General features: G+C 34.8%; 1 protein-coding gene and 1 long non-coding RNA gene across 2 annotated transcripts; both read left to right on the top strand.

Annotated features, from left to right (window-relative positions):
• The first annotated feature begins 288 nt into the window (after positions 1 to 288).
• LOC121407996 (eukaryotic translation initiation factor 2 subunit 2-like) lies at positions 289 to 11,729 on the top strand. The gene is made up of 8 exons (XM_041599287.1): positions 289 to 607; positions 4,124 to 4,331; positions 5,674 to 5,771; positions 6,570 to 6,753; positions 7,444 to 7,514; positions 8,204 to 8,352; positions 10,098 to 10,240; positions 10,903 to 11,729. The coding sequence occupies exons 1-8, from the start codon at positions 575 to 577 to the stop codon at positions 11,076 to 11,078; spliced, it is 1,062 nt and encodes a 353-aa protein (XP_041455221.1). The 5' UTR covers positions 289 to 574; the 3' UTR covers positions 11,079 to 11,729.
• A 1,886-nt stretch (positions 11,730 to 13,615) lies between these two features.
• On the top strand, positions 13,616 to 14,973 carry LOC121407995. The gene is made up of 2 exons (XR_005968975.1): positions 13,616 to 14,219; positions 14,531 to 14,973. It is a non-coding gene; the product is annotated as an uncharacterized LOC121407995 (long non-coding RNA).
• The last annotated feature ends 401 nt before the right edge of the window (positions 14,974 to 15,374 follow it).

The following is a 15,374-nucleotide window of genomic DNA, read 5'->3' as shown; positions in this document are numbered from 1 at the left end:
CTTCTATTTTGTTTGTTGTTGTTTTTTAGTACTATTAATTTTATCATGAGAAGGGGGAACTGTACAAGTATTTCGCAGGAAACAAAAAGCTAAGCAAAAAAAAAAAATCCACCCACAATGGCTCTCCATAACCATTTGTGCAAAGTTCAATGGAGATTTGTGCACAGTTCAATGGAGGTTTGTGCCATGCACAGTTCAATGGAGATTTGCCTCGCACATGAATTTCTGATGCAATCCCCTCGCGATGCTAGCCGGTAACGTGCACACGCACCCGCGCGATATCGACCACACATGTGTGTATAAAGCCGGTATTGCGGTAATGCTGTCTACCGTATCTACATATTGCACTATTTTACAAACCAGCTGTGCTGTGGTACTACTGGAATAGGAACTGGACATTTGACGAGTTACTATAGATCTACTACACATTGTTGTGTACTAACTGTAGATTAACACCAGTAGATTTGCATCTGTATTTCAACATTCTGAAGAAAAGGGAGAGTTTCTTTTCTAAGTTAGTCAAAACGAAGCTGTAAAGTCGGAGACAGAAAAGTCAGAAACGAAGTCGAAGAAAATGACGGACGAAGTTCAGGAAGACAATGAAGCGGTAATGACACTGTCAGACCTCCAAAATGTTTTCATACGATCTTAATTGTGTATTTATTTTACTAAGTGAATCCTTTATTTTTTCTATAGACTTACGACTAGATTAAATCTAATCCTACCATTGTTTAGATCTAGGCCTACTAACATATTCACCATGGGCATGGCCATGCTAAATTTCCAACTCCAAGAATAAAAAATGATTGTTCAAAACTTCAATTTCTGTTTCCACAAGAAGGATTTTTCTAAATCCCCCAATAATTATGCCATAATCATGATATTGTAAATACAGAGCTACCAAGTCTCACGCATTATGCTAGACAGCTGGCAGCCGTCTGTTTCGAGGAGTTTTTTAACATTTAAAAAAAAAATTTCTCCTCGTACACTGACGGCTCGCTATCGTGCAGCCAACATTAGGGCCTAGGGGACTTGCAATGCAAAATCCCCCCGTCGGGGCTCTTCAATTTTTTCTTTAATGAATAAAAATTTTGAGAAATAACGTGCCTAAAATACAATTCAATATTCCCTCTTGGCATTAATTGCCAAAAAACGGAGAAAAATCAAGTGAAAAGGAATTAAAAAAGTGACTTACCTCGGCTGTCTCGCAAATTCACTTCCCCGTTTTATCCGATCTTAAGTACATAAACATATGGCCATTGAGTCCCCTGTACAGATCGCGCTAGAACTTCGGTCTCTGTATTTGGTGAGTGAAGCCAAAGAGTTCAGCTGAACAACCAACATAACAGAGACCGAAGCTTATGGTCTAGCATTATGCGTGAGACTCAAGCATTTTGGACTCTTGTTCATCCCCTCAAATCTCTGTCTCACGCAACTATCACAGCCTATCCCCATATGTACACAATGTCTGTGGATCTCACTCGGATTCACAGAAAATCTCACGCATAGCTGGTCTTTGAACTTTGCATCTCTGTAAATATAATATTAGGGCCACGTGTATTATATTCCCTGCCCAGCCTCTGGCTGCCATGAAACCCATGAGACCAAACCAAGTATAGACTATCAACATGATCAATGACTCTTTCTTGTTGTTTTTTATTGTTCAATTTCAACTAGGTCTATGCCTATTAAATTTAAAGTTTAAATTTAAAGACCTTAGGGTCAAAATAAATTTTGTAGAGAGTCTGTTAGTGTTATCATGATCAATGTCTGAATAGAATTTATAAAGAGGGGCTGTCGCATATATGTTCTTTTGCTAGAATCGCACAGATACACTTTCGCACAGACTTTGTGCCTTAATACCATACAGTATATCTGAAGTCAGAAAAAAAATATTTTTTCATCACAAATGATCAGATAAAAATTGTAGAACTAATTTGAAACAGTGAGATATAATATTGTACATAAAAATTGGCTCACATATTTTGGCATACAACTTGCCCAGATTACCATGCTACATGTATCTGTGGCAGTCCCGTGGATATTATTATGAGTATTACATGAGCCTTTCAAATCATTTTGAGACTGCAGCTTATTCTTACGAAAATCAGGTACACTGTAAGATCAATATTTCAAGCAAATACTAATTAGATGGCCATGCGTCTTGGCCCTATAAAAAGATTTTTTCTTATGCTTTTTCCATTTTCATTCAGTTTAACATATTGTATCTCAGTTGAACGGAGAGATATTGTTTTGAAATTTTTTATAATTTTAAAGCTCAGTTGAACGGAGAGATATTGTTTTGAAATTTGTATCATTTTAAAGCTGAAACTATCATGTCTGGAAAAATGAGCGCAATAGCACATAGTGAGCGACACCGCGATTGATACTGGACGTCGGTACTTTTGTAGTACCGAATGATAGTTCACTGTAGATTTACATGTATGCCCAGGCCCAGTGGCTGACAGTGACCTAGAGGAGACAAAGCATTGGAGGGGCACTGTATTCTGGAGGAGACAAAGCATTGGAGGGGCACTGTATTGTTTGTGAACAATATAGTGCCCCTCCAATGCTTTGTCTCCTCCAGGTCACTGTCTGCCACTGTGTATGCCCTACAAGCCAGTTCGTAGTTCCTTTCTGCGCATGATCAAAAGATTCTACGCATGATCAGAAGAAGGTCATTTGTACTAAAATGACATGGTGCTTTAAAATCTAATGAGATAAGCACCAACTTTGATGTCTTGATTTTTCATATATTCTTTTGAATTGTCATTTTCAATTATATCCACAAAAAACAACAATACTTCCACGAACGACTGGTATTTCACAGTTTGCAAAGTACATTGTGCAACATGCTAAGATATGCATTCAAAGTAGAAAAGCAACAAATGCCTTTATTAAGTGTTCATTTGTGTGCTATTCTAGTCACCTGGTCTATTCAATTTCTTCATCCTGCTATGTAAGGCAAGCTTACGTAATATCTTGCTTTGAAATCTGCCTATCATGATGAAAGAAATGAAAGGTCATTTGACCAAAATTGTCCATGAAGTAACTACAAACTGGTCTATTTACTAGACTGCTGTGTCCGCCACACTTTTACTTAATCCATCAGGGTTTTTTGGCTGGCTTTTCTCCTTGAGGGAACTGCCTTCTGGTCTGGGTAAAAATACTGTTAAATGAGAAGTCCCCGAAGAAAACGGACAGGATCATCTGGTGCAAATTTCTATCACAAGCAAAATAATAGTTACTATCCCTATGGGGGGGCATCAGTTTTGTTAAGCAGATCCAAAACACTTCTATAAAGAAAAAAATAAACAAACTGATAACGCCTTATCAAGCTGTATCAATGGTACATTCGTTATTTTTTACGTAGAGCGATATTGTTAGGTACATGTAGATCTAAAATACTAAATAAAAAAAATGCTTTTCACGCCATATCAATGGAAGGTAATGTTATTTTTTAAATTAGGCCTTCAAAATCAACTAAATTAGATCTGATTCAAGTATATAGGTTTCCAAAACTACATACATGTTCAAACCCTCCACATTTTTACATGTACAAGTAACATAAAACCTAAAAAGATCCATTGCTTTTCAAGATTATGACTGACGTTTAACATAAACACAATAAATTCAAATGACTCCATTCATATATTTGTATCAAAATGAATGTACGTTAACGCATGTTCCCAATCAAAACACTTTGTTATTATATACACTACATTAAATAGAAAACATCTCAATGATAGTGTATTATCGTGCTTGCAACATACACTGATGTATCTTCTAGTCTACAGTACGTAATTACAATTTATTTTGTTAATGAAATGTATGGATTCATTCACAATATAATATATTGGTCTGTTTGGTGTACATGGGATTTACCAAATAAAGTGTTCTTTAGATCTGCTTTATTTGTAATTGATGTCTTTATGATAAAGTTTTAAAATATCATTATCCTTTTTTATTTGTTTAATTTCTTAATTTCATGAGCATACACTTGTCTTAGAAAGGAAAAAAAATGTGCGGAGTATATAAGCTCAAATATATATGATTATGATATCATATGATATATGATTATGCTGGTAACCATCCATTTTTTACTTGTCTGTATATTATACAGATCTTTGATCCTTCTATGAAGAAGAAAAAGAAGAAGAAGAAGACGCCCTTTGATTTAGATGCTGCCCTCGGTGGTGAAACTCAGAATGAGGAAGCTGATGCACCGGCAGCAGAAACAGAGAATGTGGATTCAGAGACGAAACCAACCGAGGAGACGCAAGGAGAAGGAGAGAAGAAGAAAAAGAAAGAAAAAGCATCAGCAGATAATTGTAAGTTTATTAATTGTATTGTGTTATTTAATTTGTAGTTGAGTTAGCTACAGTATGACAAAAAATGTTTGATTCAGCCAAACCTGATTTACGGTGATTCCACAGGAGAGAAACAATAGACACTCTGAATATGGATCAAATTGATCATTTTGATAAGTCCTGAATTTAGCAAAATCATGTAATTCAAATAAGCTTCAAAATTGGAATCAACTATAGTCAGTTTTTAGTATAATTGGTTTTGATTTTACATGACATTTTGGTAGCCTGACCATGGCACCATTCGTCAGTAATTCTGTAACCTAGCTTGAGTAGCACGATACCATGAATAGATACGTAAAGAATTGATGAAATTGAAGTTTAAGGTGAAAAAAGCATATTAAGGCAAGGTTCAAAACACACGCACAAACTTTACAGCTTTTGGTTGGTATGGAATTAATCATCATATTGCTTTTAGCAACCATACATGTACATGTCTATATCCTGGCATCTATAGGCTAACATTGATTTGACTTAAATAAGTATTAGTTGCAAGGTCCCTCTCTTCACACGAGTCTGTGATATGTTACAAAAGTGAAGCCCATAAGAAATTGTCCAAAAATCATTATGTAGTGCTTCAAAAATTTGAAATATAAAGTGACTGGAATTCTGGAAACACATGTATACTCTATAAAAAGTGTTCTGACTCAGAAACACAAAATTATAAAATTGTGGTTTGCGATGTACATGTACTTGTAGCTTTTTACTCTCAATAATTGTTGTTTTCCGGGTATTTTTTTCTTTTTAGATCTGATACATGTAATGATGTACTGATACACATGTTTCATCTCTGTTTGGAGAATTTTAAATTGGTTGTTTGCAAAGCTAGCCAATGCCTCTAAGGCCGTATATTCTCCACCTTCAACATTGTTTACCAAAGGATTATGCAGTGAAGGAAATATATCTTTAAAGATCAGCATGCTTCTTTGGCCACTTTTAAGTTTCAATGTAATATACACTCATGCAGAGCTGCCAAGTAGTACTGATTTTCAGTATTTACTACTGAAAAGTGAGAAAAATACTGATAGTTTAATGTAAAATACTGATTTCTAAAGTTTCAGCTATATGTGTTGTCCTATGGTATTTTTTGAAAATACTGATTTCCTCACCGAAATACTGATTTTCAACTTAAAAAATACTGAAATGTTCTTTTTCAGGTTGGCAGCTCTGACTCATGTAGGTTTCATATGGTTCCATTTCCGTGTTACGAATACCTGCCATGTTTATTTTGAGCTTCTAACCCTAATGCTACAACATGAACGTTTGCCATTATTGATGTACATTTCTTCATTGAATTGTTTTGCAGTCGATGAACTTGACCTGGAAGATTTCACAGCGTTGAAAAAGAAGAAGAAAAAGAAGAAGACGGCTTTTGTGATGGATGGTTTGGAGTCAGCCTTACCAGTAAGTAGCGCCTTTGAAGGGATACTCCAGGTAGAAAATTGTGTGATTTGAACAAAAAGAGTAAAAATAGACACACAAAACACTGAAAATCTTATCAAAATCAGACAAGGAATAACAAAGTTGGGAAAATTCAAAGTTTTTTCCTTTATGACGGTGAAACAGTTCTTTGCATATCTTCATGAGTATCATCCCTTTCATCATGCGTGAGAATCTGTGGCTATGTGGCAATCTGCAGTGCACCTTGCATCATATTGCATTATGCAATCTCAGCTCGAAGCTGTTGAAGTTTTGAAAGCCAGAAACATAGGTTTGGAGAGGCCAAATATCCAAGTGCAAAGAGTTTTATTACAAATTTGAAGCAGAATAGGATGGTAAAAAGAGCCTAGTTTTGAGTGTGCCATGGTGGCAAGTACTAGTCGTACTCTGAGACTATTGACCTTGGTCTGAATAGATTTGAGCTTGGATGCAGTGTACATTAGTCTTAGATGTTGCTTTGTATGATTTGCAGACACTTTAAATTCAGTTTTTCATGAGAAAAAAAATTGCTGATATTGCTTATTTTAGGAAGATTGGCCACACTGTCTTGAATTACAAATGAACAAGAATGGGTAGATAAATGCTCAAAATGGCAAAGTTGTGGAAAATTTAAACTGGCAATTATTTGGGGGATACAGCCCCCTTTGGGTCTCTTATTAACGTGCACAGAGCTAAGACATTTTATGATGTTGATGCCATCAAATGATAAGTCATGTGAGTTTGTGTCTCTTATCAAGTGTCTTCCATCTCTCGTCTTTCTAGGATGTGGATGATAACACCAGCAAAGAGCCGGCCGAGGAAGACACTCCCATGGCACTGGAAGATATGCCAGAGATGGAAGATCTGGATATCACAAAACAGAAGAAGAAGAAAAAGAAAAAGAAGAAGCGAATCGAAGACTTGGATGGAGATGATGTTGTCGAACCTGTCACTGGAAAAGAAGATGGTAAGTCAATCGTTTCTAATAGGAAACGTATGATTGGTCCTATTTTCGCTGCAGGACTGTACAGAACCTATCTTCTTTAAAGAAATTTTTTATAATGGCCTGGTTTCCTTGTTTTCTTTTACTTTTACAGTATTATTTGTGTTGGTTCACTTGTGTATATTGCCAATAATTTCTCGTCAATTTCTAATATTCCCTGTAACATGTGGGCACGTTGTGGGCGCGTCGTCGTCTAGCGGTTCTGACTCTCGCCTTTGGTCTTGGGCTCGAATCATAGCCATGACGTGTTTTTCTTCAACAAGAAATTTATCCACTGTGCTGCACTCGACCCAGGTGAAGTGAATGGGTACCTGGTAGGATTATTTCCTTGAATGCACTGAGCGACGATGATGGTAGCTCAAGCTAAAGCCAGGGTAATAATAGCAGCGCTTTGTTTCCTCAGGCAAAAAGCGCTTTATAAATCCAGCTATTATTATTATTATGTATGCTTGATACTTTTATTCAATTATGTTGCAAGGTTGCTATGTGCATTGCACTCGTAAAGTTGCAGTCTTGCTTTGTAAACTGTTTTGTTTCACACTACAAGTATTGCAAGACTTAATATTTGCTCTCTTTTTTTTGCCACAATTTGAAATCTATTTTGGATCTTTTGATCAAGGTTTTTTTCCATGTTTTTTGTTCTTGTTTTTATAGATAATTCAGAATTAAAGGACACAAGCGGTACAACGTGGGCTGGAACAGAACGTGATTACACATATGATGAAGTAAGTTGTAATGTATGTACTGAACTTACATGAGTTGATCGATACTGTCACTGACTGGTAATTTGTTAACCTGGGATAGCTAACTCAAAGAGCTTTGAATCTTGTGGAAAAGTTGCTCCAGGAATATTGACCATTATTATCATTTGTTTAAGGATTATAAACACTTGATTATAGTTGTGTGTATTTAAGGACATACATCTGTGTATAATGTATAAATGTATAGAAAAAAAGACATATGTAATGCATTTTTAATACAGAAATGGTGAATGTAACACTAATATTGTATGTCAATACTAGTATTTCGTGATGATGTACATGTGCAGTTATTGTGAAAATGGTGATGATGTTGGCAATGATGACCACATTTACATGATCACAGAATATTAACATAATTCATGATATTATGAAGCTAAAGCACATTCACTGATACTTTTGGCAATATGGTCATCATCATCATATTGCTACCAAGAGAATAGTACATTGCATAAAATTGTGGTTTTCCTGAATTTTGTTCATTACATTTCATATGAGATAAAGCAAAGGAAAGAAAACAAAAACACTGCATTTTGTTTATTATTGTTCCTTTTCTTTTCTTTATTCAAATACAAGTGTATTTGATGTCATACTATTATAGAATCTTTATACATCTGTTCGCTTTTATTACTTTTCTTTTCTTGTTCTTTATGTAGTTACTAACGAGGGCATTTGACATCATGAGATCAAAGAATCCTGACATGGTAACAGGAGAGAAGAAGAGATTCATCATGAGGCCTCCTCAGGTCGTTAGGATTGGAACCAAGAAAAGCTCCTTTGTCAACTTCACAGAAATTTGTAAAATGTGAGTGTGAAGATTCATTTTACTGACATATTTCAATTAATTTACATGAACATAGAGTGAAGACATTTTATAATGTGTCAGAAATGGCATTGCCATGGTAGTGGCACATTACAACAATAAACCTTTGAAAATTGTTCATAGCAAATTGGTGCTCTTGATCTTAGAGTGAAAGGCCTACAAAAAGCATTTATTGAAGTGTCGGAAACTGCGATGCGATGGCAGTGGTATATTGTGGCATTGGGTCCTCATCATGGGGCTTGGATATTAAACATAAATAACATTTGTGGTAACGGTCGCAAAATGATTGTTTGTATGTGTAACTAGAAAATACGCGCTAAGGATTCAGGAAGAAAATGTCTCCCAAGTAAACATGACATTCTAGTTCGGAAAAATTACATGGGGCTCGTGATGATCCCCCCCCAAAAAAAAAAAAATGCTTAAAAGAGCCCTCGAAACTTGAAAAGGAGCCCTGGAAAATCTCCAGGCATTACTCAATGCAATGTTAAAGCTTATCCAATTTTGAAGATTTAGGCAGTAAGTTTTGAAAAGTAGCCCTTTGGAAAAATAAGAACTTAATTTCTGCCTGCATTCTAGCAAGGTACCTTATAGAGTCATTTTCCAATCAATTACCTCACATGCACATTGGGTATCTTCAGTATGATAGATAGATAGATAAATGGTATTTATTGTGATAAAAATTCAATTAGCAGCCAAAGGCTGAATTGCATGAATTTGTACATAGTAAAATCTTAGTAAACAAACAAGCGAAACAGTAAAAAAAATAACAAAGTATGCTAATGTATAATACTGGAAAGGGGATACAAAAAGAAAAGCATAGAGAGGGAGAAGTAATGTCAAATACAGGAATGGGGAAAGGTTAGGAGTAGACTAGATGTATATACCTTTAACATAATGCACATTTTAACATAAATATATATTTAACCAATTTTGAATGAATAACAATACAGAGGATTGTATGAAATTACTTGCTTTGTAGAAAAGAAAAAAAATAAAGCTATTAATTGGGTGGAACTGAAGGAGGAAAACATGTATAAATATTATAAATGATACAGTAATCTGGGTTGGGATTGCTCTCGACATGCTTGATAATGATTCTAAATAAACACTGTGTTGATGGTAATAATAATAGTTAAGGGAATCGGAGTAATGAATGAATTATCTCAAAAGAAATTTAAATTAAAATAAGAGGACGTGGAAGTAATATGATCTGAACAAAAATGTAGGTGTAAAGTGGGTTATAACATTAGCCAGTGATTTTTCGGAAGAGAAAGTTGAATGATTACTGCAGAAATTAACAATTAGAAAAATATTTCAAAAGTCAGTTACAGTTTAAGAGAAGCTACAAATAAAGCAACAAAGGTATAAAGACATAGTTCTTCACAGTCCATGTGAGTTTAAAAGTCTCGTAAAGAAGGGGACTGGGCTGTTCCTGTAGCGATCAGTTCTACTTCTAGGTTCGATGCATATTCTTCTTTTTCTTAGTGTCCTTGTATTTGTGTTCCTATCAAACCATGGGCACCCAGTCTGTGTAGTTTTTTTTTCAGCTTCACATAGTACAGTATGCTTAAATATACCAGATCTTGATCTACAACAATATGGTGACAATTAGCCTTGAGTTTTAACAATTTTCTCATGAAATTGTTTGCTGCAACTATGTGATTAGTTTCTGCTTGAATCGCATTAGGTGATAATTCTAGGTTTTTTTCGTAATTTTTTCCACACAGGCTTCATAGACCCACAGAGCATCTGCTCAACTTCTTATTAGCCGAGTTAGGGACGAGCGGGTCCATAGACGGAAATAACCAGCTCATTATCAAAGGTCGCTTCCAACAAAAACAAATGGAAAGTGTACTCAGGAGATATATTAGTAAGTATCGTAAAATGTTTGCCATTGTTGGTGTACATTTATTCATTGAATTGTAAAATTGAATTCATGTAAAATTACAAATTTAATCATGTGAATCACATTTTCGTTTCTCCCCCCCCCCCTTCTTTCACTGTTTCTTGGAATACATACTCATATGATCTAGTAAGGAATTGGAATAGTAATCTAGACACATTTTGGGAATTTACCCAAGCTGAATACTGGTTTTAATGCTCTGGAGTATGGAGATGTTCCAATTTTTTGTAATTCGACTCATTAATACTGATATGAAAACTTTGGGGATATATTAATTTAATGTTTCTAATAATTTAATAATGCTCTTCTCTTCCTACTTACCTCACTTTAGATTATATTGGTAGAAATTATATTTTTTATTAATAGTAGCTGTGATAAAGATTTGTGAATGTCATTCAAAATATTCCAGAATTAACTGATAAAATAATATATTTGAAGGCAGTATATCAAATGTCTTCATGTCATAGTATGTATGCTCAGTAACTTTAAATGGCATTTTGCAATAGTATTATACTACATTGATGTTTCGCTTTATGATACTTGATAAATCAAACCAAAAATTTGGAAGCCTCTCACAAAATGTGCAGATGCCTGCTAACTGAATAAACCCTTGATTTTCTTTTTTGCAGAGGAATACGTAACGTGTCACACGTGTAGATCGTCCGAAACCTTCCTGCACAAAGAGAATCGGCTTTTCTTCTTACAGTGCGAGAGGTGTCAATCAAGGTGTTCTGTCGCTAGCATCAAGTCCGGTTTCCAGGCCCTTACAGGCAAAAGGGCACAAATGCGTGCCAAAGAAAAATAGTAGGGTTTCTTGTGTTTGTATGTATAGAAACGTTGTCTTTATATCAATGTCATTCTTTACTGTATGCATAGATAGGTATGTTACTCTGATACACATCATGCACATGATCTCTACTTCTCTGTATTTTTATTCAAAACCTTACGAGCTTGTATGAATAATTTTTTTCCTTCTGTGTTTTCTGATATTTACCCATAAACCTTATTTCTAAGGTGAAATTTAAATTCTGAATGTATCATTTTTTTTCCTGTCAAAGACAAATAGTGATATAATATTTCAGTTATTTAAAAAAGAGATGTTTGTCCTGTGTCCAAACCAGTATGGTTTCGGTATAACTACACATACAAAATACTTGAAAGCAATCAAATTATTCTGTTAGTGGTATTGAACGAAGCTGGTGTGACCTTTAAAAACTTCAGTATACAGGTGGCTCTGCCCAAGTTGAATCTATTGGGACCAGATTGCAAAGCATGTATTTAAGCCAGGGCTGGACATTAGCAATGGCCACCAAAATTCTGTAAGAGCTCCCACTTGGTGGCCCAGTTTGGCTACCAAAGTTTTGCTAAATTGAAATGTTTTCTATTGTTTCAGGGCCACCAAATTTGCTTTGCAGGCCATCAAAAATATGAAATTGATGATTTTGGTGGACCGATCGGGCCACCAAGAAAAAAAAGTTAGTGTGGAGCCTTGATTAAGCACATGTTAATAACATCTAAATGTTGAATTTAACCTATTGTTATTGATACATGTTTTGCATATTCTGGTCTGAAATCATGCTTTTGAGTTATGGCATTATTTGACTTAGAGAAGGTAGACTTGAAACTATCCTTCGAGTAAGGCCATTACTTGACTTTAATAAGGGGTATCCCAGGCTGAAAACAATACGATTGGAAGAGATAAAGAAAAATTAGACAAGGAAAACACTGAAAATTTGGTCAAAATCGGACAAGAAATAAAATTTTGACATTGAAACAGTTCTATGCATATCTTCATGAATATTCAATGAGAAAACTGATGCTGTCATATCCCCACTTGTTCTTATGTATGTTATTACATGAAATTATGTTTATTCAAATTTTGTCAAAGAATTTTAAAAAATGGATTAAAATCTGATTTAATGTCTTAGATATTCATTGCTGCAAATTATTATTATCATATTGTAATGGAGGCATATCATACACACATGTATGAAAATATAAAATGAAAATGATTTCATGTAATAACATAAGAAAAGGGAAAATGGGGATGAGACATCATCAGCCCAACCGAATGAATATTCATGATTCTATGCAAATAATTGTTTTCACAAAATATTGGTGAATTTTGAAATTTAATAACAGATTTATATTAAATTTTCAGAATTTTGCTCAGTGAATTTTACTCTTTATTTTTTTAGATATAATTTTCAGCCTGATTATCCCTTCAATGAAGGTCAATATTTATTGTCTCTCATTAGTCATTTTGTTGAATCAGGTTTTTTCTTTCTCAAACTTTCACACAGACAATCAGAGTAGACAGTATCAAAGAAATGACCCCCCCCCCCCCGTGCATGTTATGTTTATCATTTTGTCCATGTTTGTGTACACGTCGTCCTGTGTTTTTATGTCCTTTCTCTTTTCATTTTTAAAGCACCGTCAGGATGCTCTCAAAAATATATTAATTTGTGACATTTCTCCGCTTAATAATGGAAATATGGAATGTTATATCTCTTATTGCCAAGAGAAAGCATATGCATGTTTGTAAGTAAGCAATTAGTGGACTTACAGCTGTACACCATCACCAGGGGGCTTGATTGTGAAGGTAGCTAGTATCATGTCAGGGGTGGGGGGGTGTTAGGAGATCAGTTTGCTGAAGAACATGCTAAGCATGCAAACTGGTTCATATGGAAATTTGTTACAACACCAAGTCATATAAAAACTCTGCTTTATAGATAGGCTTTCCGTTCTCATTTTGAGTACATTTCCTATTGTGCTATGTTTAAAGGTCAAGTCCACTTCAGAAAATTTTGATTTTCATCAATGCTTGAGCGCCTAGGCAGCTCAGCTAAAGCCAGGGTAACAGTTTTCGAAACTGAAGTGGCTACCCTGGGTAAATATTACTATATTATTATTATATTATTATAATAGAGAAAAATCAGACAAGCACAATGCTTAAATAAGAAAGTTATGACATTTTAAAGGTTCTCTTATTTTTCACAAAATAGTTATATGCACAAATTCGTCACATGCAAATGAGAGAATCAATGATGTCCCTCACTATTTTTTTATTTTTTTTATTACACAATTTTTCAAATTCCACAGATTTTACAATAAGACAAACTTGACTGAACCATAAAATGATATGACAATGGTAATGCCACATATTCAGGGAGAAATAAAAATTTGTTTCACAGGACAATGAGAAAATAAGAATATTTCATATAATGAAATATAAAAGAAATAGTGAGTGAGTGATATCATCAGTTCCCTCATTCGCATACCAGCCGGAATGTGCATATAACTATTTTGTGAAATTGAGTGAAACTTCATGATGTTATAACTTTCTTAGTTTACATCCGATTTTGATGAAATTTTCAGTGTTACACTTGTTGGATTTTTCTCTTTTTATTTGAATCAACATTGTGTTAAGGTGGACTTATCCTATAAAGAAGTCTTCTAATTTATAATTTTTTAAATGAAATTCCAGTTGTCCTATTTCATGCAAGCAGTGATTGTATTGCACATATCTCACCATGTACGTACAAACTGTTGATAATGGGAACACCAGGAAAGTCCTAATGTTAGCGAAAATCAAGTTCAACTTAGCAGATGAATTCATACTTTCATGTCCAATGATCAGTTCTAATTTTACAATAATTTCAAAATTTATGATTGATTTTTCTCAATGAAAACTTTACTTGTCATAGATTGCAAGGACAAAAGCCATGATTACCGGTAGACCAAATGGGCATAGCATAACTGGAAATTAGACAAACTGCCAGGTGGGCTTTGTGGCAATGAACTTGTAGAAGAAATGGGAGTAGACCAAGGAGCGATCCAGGGCATTACCCTAACTTGTATATGTTTCACCTCCAAAATGCATCATGCAAATATATGTTTACAGACTTATTTGCTAATGCTATACAGTATATCATTTGTGAGCAAGGTTGCAAAGTACATTTTCTTCATTATTTTTCAACTATGTTGTCTAACTGTACCCATGAAAATATTTCTAACTTTTGATTGTTTATTGTGCAGAACCAACCACTCATCCTGGATGGTCAAATAATTCTTAAAGATCCATTATATTCTCTGTAGAGGATGTTGCCTTTTTTTATCTCAAATTAGTCGACTGGGCCCCGTAACTCAGAGGTTAGCGATTAATCGCTAAATGAAATGGCCCCAAAAATGTATCATGCAATTACATGTTTACAGACTTATTTGCTAATGCTATACAGTATATCATTTGTGAGCAAGGTTGCCAAGTACATTTTCTTTCAACTGTGTTGTTTAACTGTACCCATGAAATTATTTCTAACTTTTGTTTATTGTGCAGAACCAACGACTAGATCCTGAATAATCAGATAATTTTCAAAGATCCATTATATTCTCTGTAGAGAATGTTGCCTTTTCTTTATCTCAAGTTAGTCATCTGGGCCCGGTAACTCAAAGGTCAGCGATTAATCGCTAAATGAAATGGCCTATCAAGATCATCGTTGCATGTGCGTTTTGCTCTGTAGACTGTCTAGGAACCAATCAGAATTGTTCTTTCAAATTAGCGATTAATGGCTAACCTTTGTGTTACTGGGCCCTGGGTTTCATTCCATACCAGGGTTTTTTTTTTCATTTGGAAGAAATATGAATCAAATCATGATGTGGTCTTGATAGAATGATTAAATTTTGAAGAGATTTCAATTTGACATTTTCTTGCATTTGTCTTCATTTAAGTTCTACAGCATTTCATTACATTGTGCACAATATACACATGGCGATTGGGTTATGACGGGGTAAGAGATTCTTGATCATCACGTTTGGATAACGTTCATTGTTTGATTATTGCATGTCATAATACATGCGCCACCAACCAATGTTCACTATCATGAGAGTGGTGTTGGTCAACCATTTTTCCCCAAGCCATACAACATAGAACAGGCCACGAGTAAACACCCATGTGCAGGGAAGAATACGAACTAACCTAGGAAATCCTGATATCCTAGGAAAATTGTATTATGTATTATGAAGGTGAACACGACATTTGCTCCGAGCTTTATGTCATCTAAGATATTGGGTTATATGTTAGGTTTAGGATAGGTTATGGTGT

The sequence above is a fragment of the Lytechinus variegatus genome, chromosome 2 (assembly GCF_018143015.1).
Source record: "Lytechinus variegatus isolate NC3 chromosome 2, Lvar_3.0, whole genome shotgun sequence".
Lineage (NCBI taxonomy): Eukaryota > Metazoa > Echinodermata > Echinoidea > Temnopleuroida > Toxopneustidae > Lytechinus > Lytechinus variegatus.
Note: the sequence above shows the minus strand (reverse complement) of the source record. Positions and strands in the feature narration are given on the sequence as shown.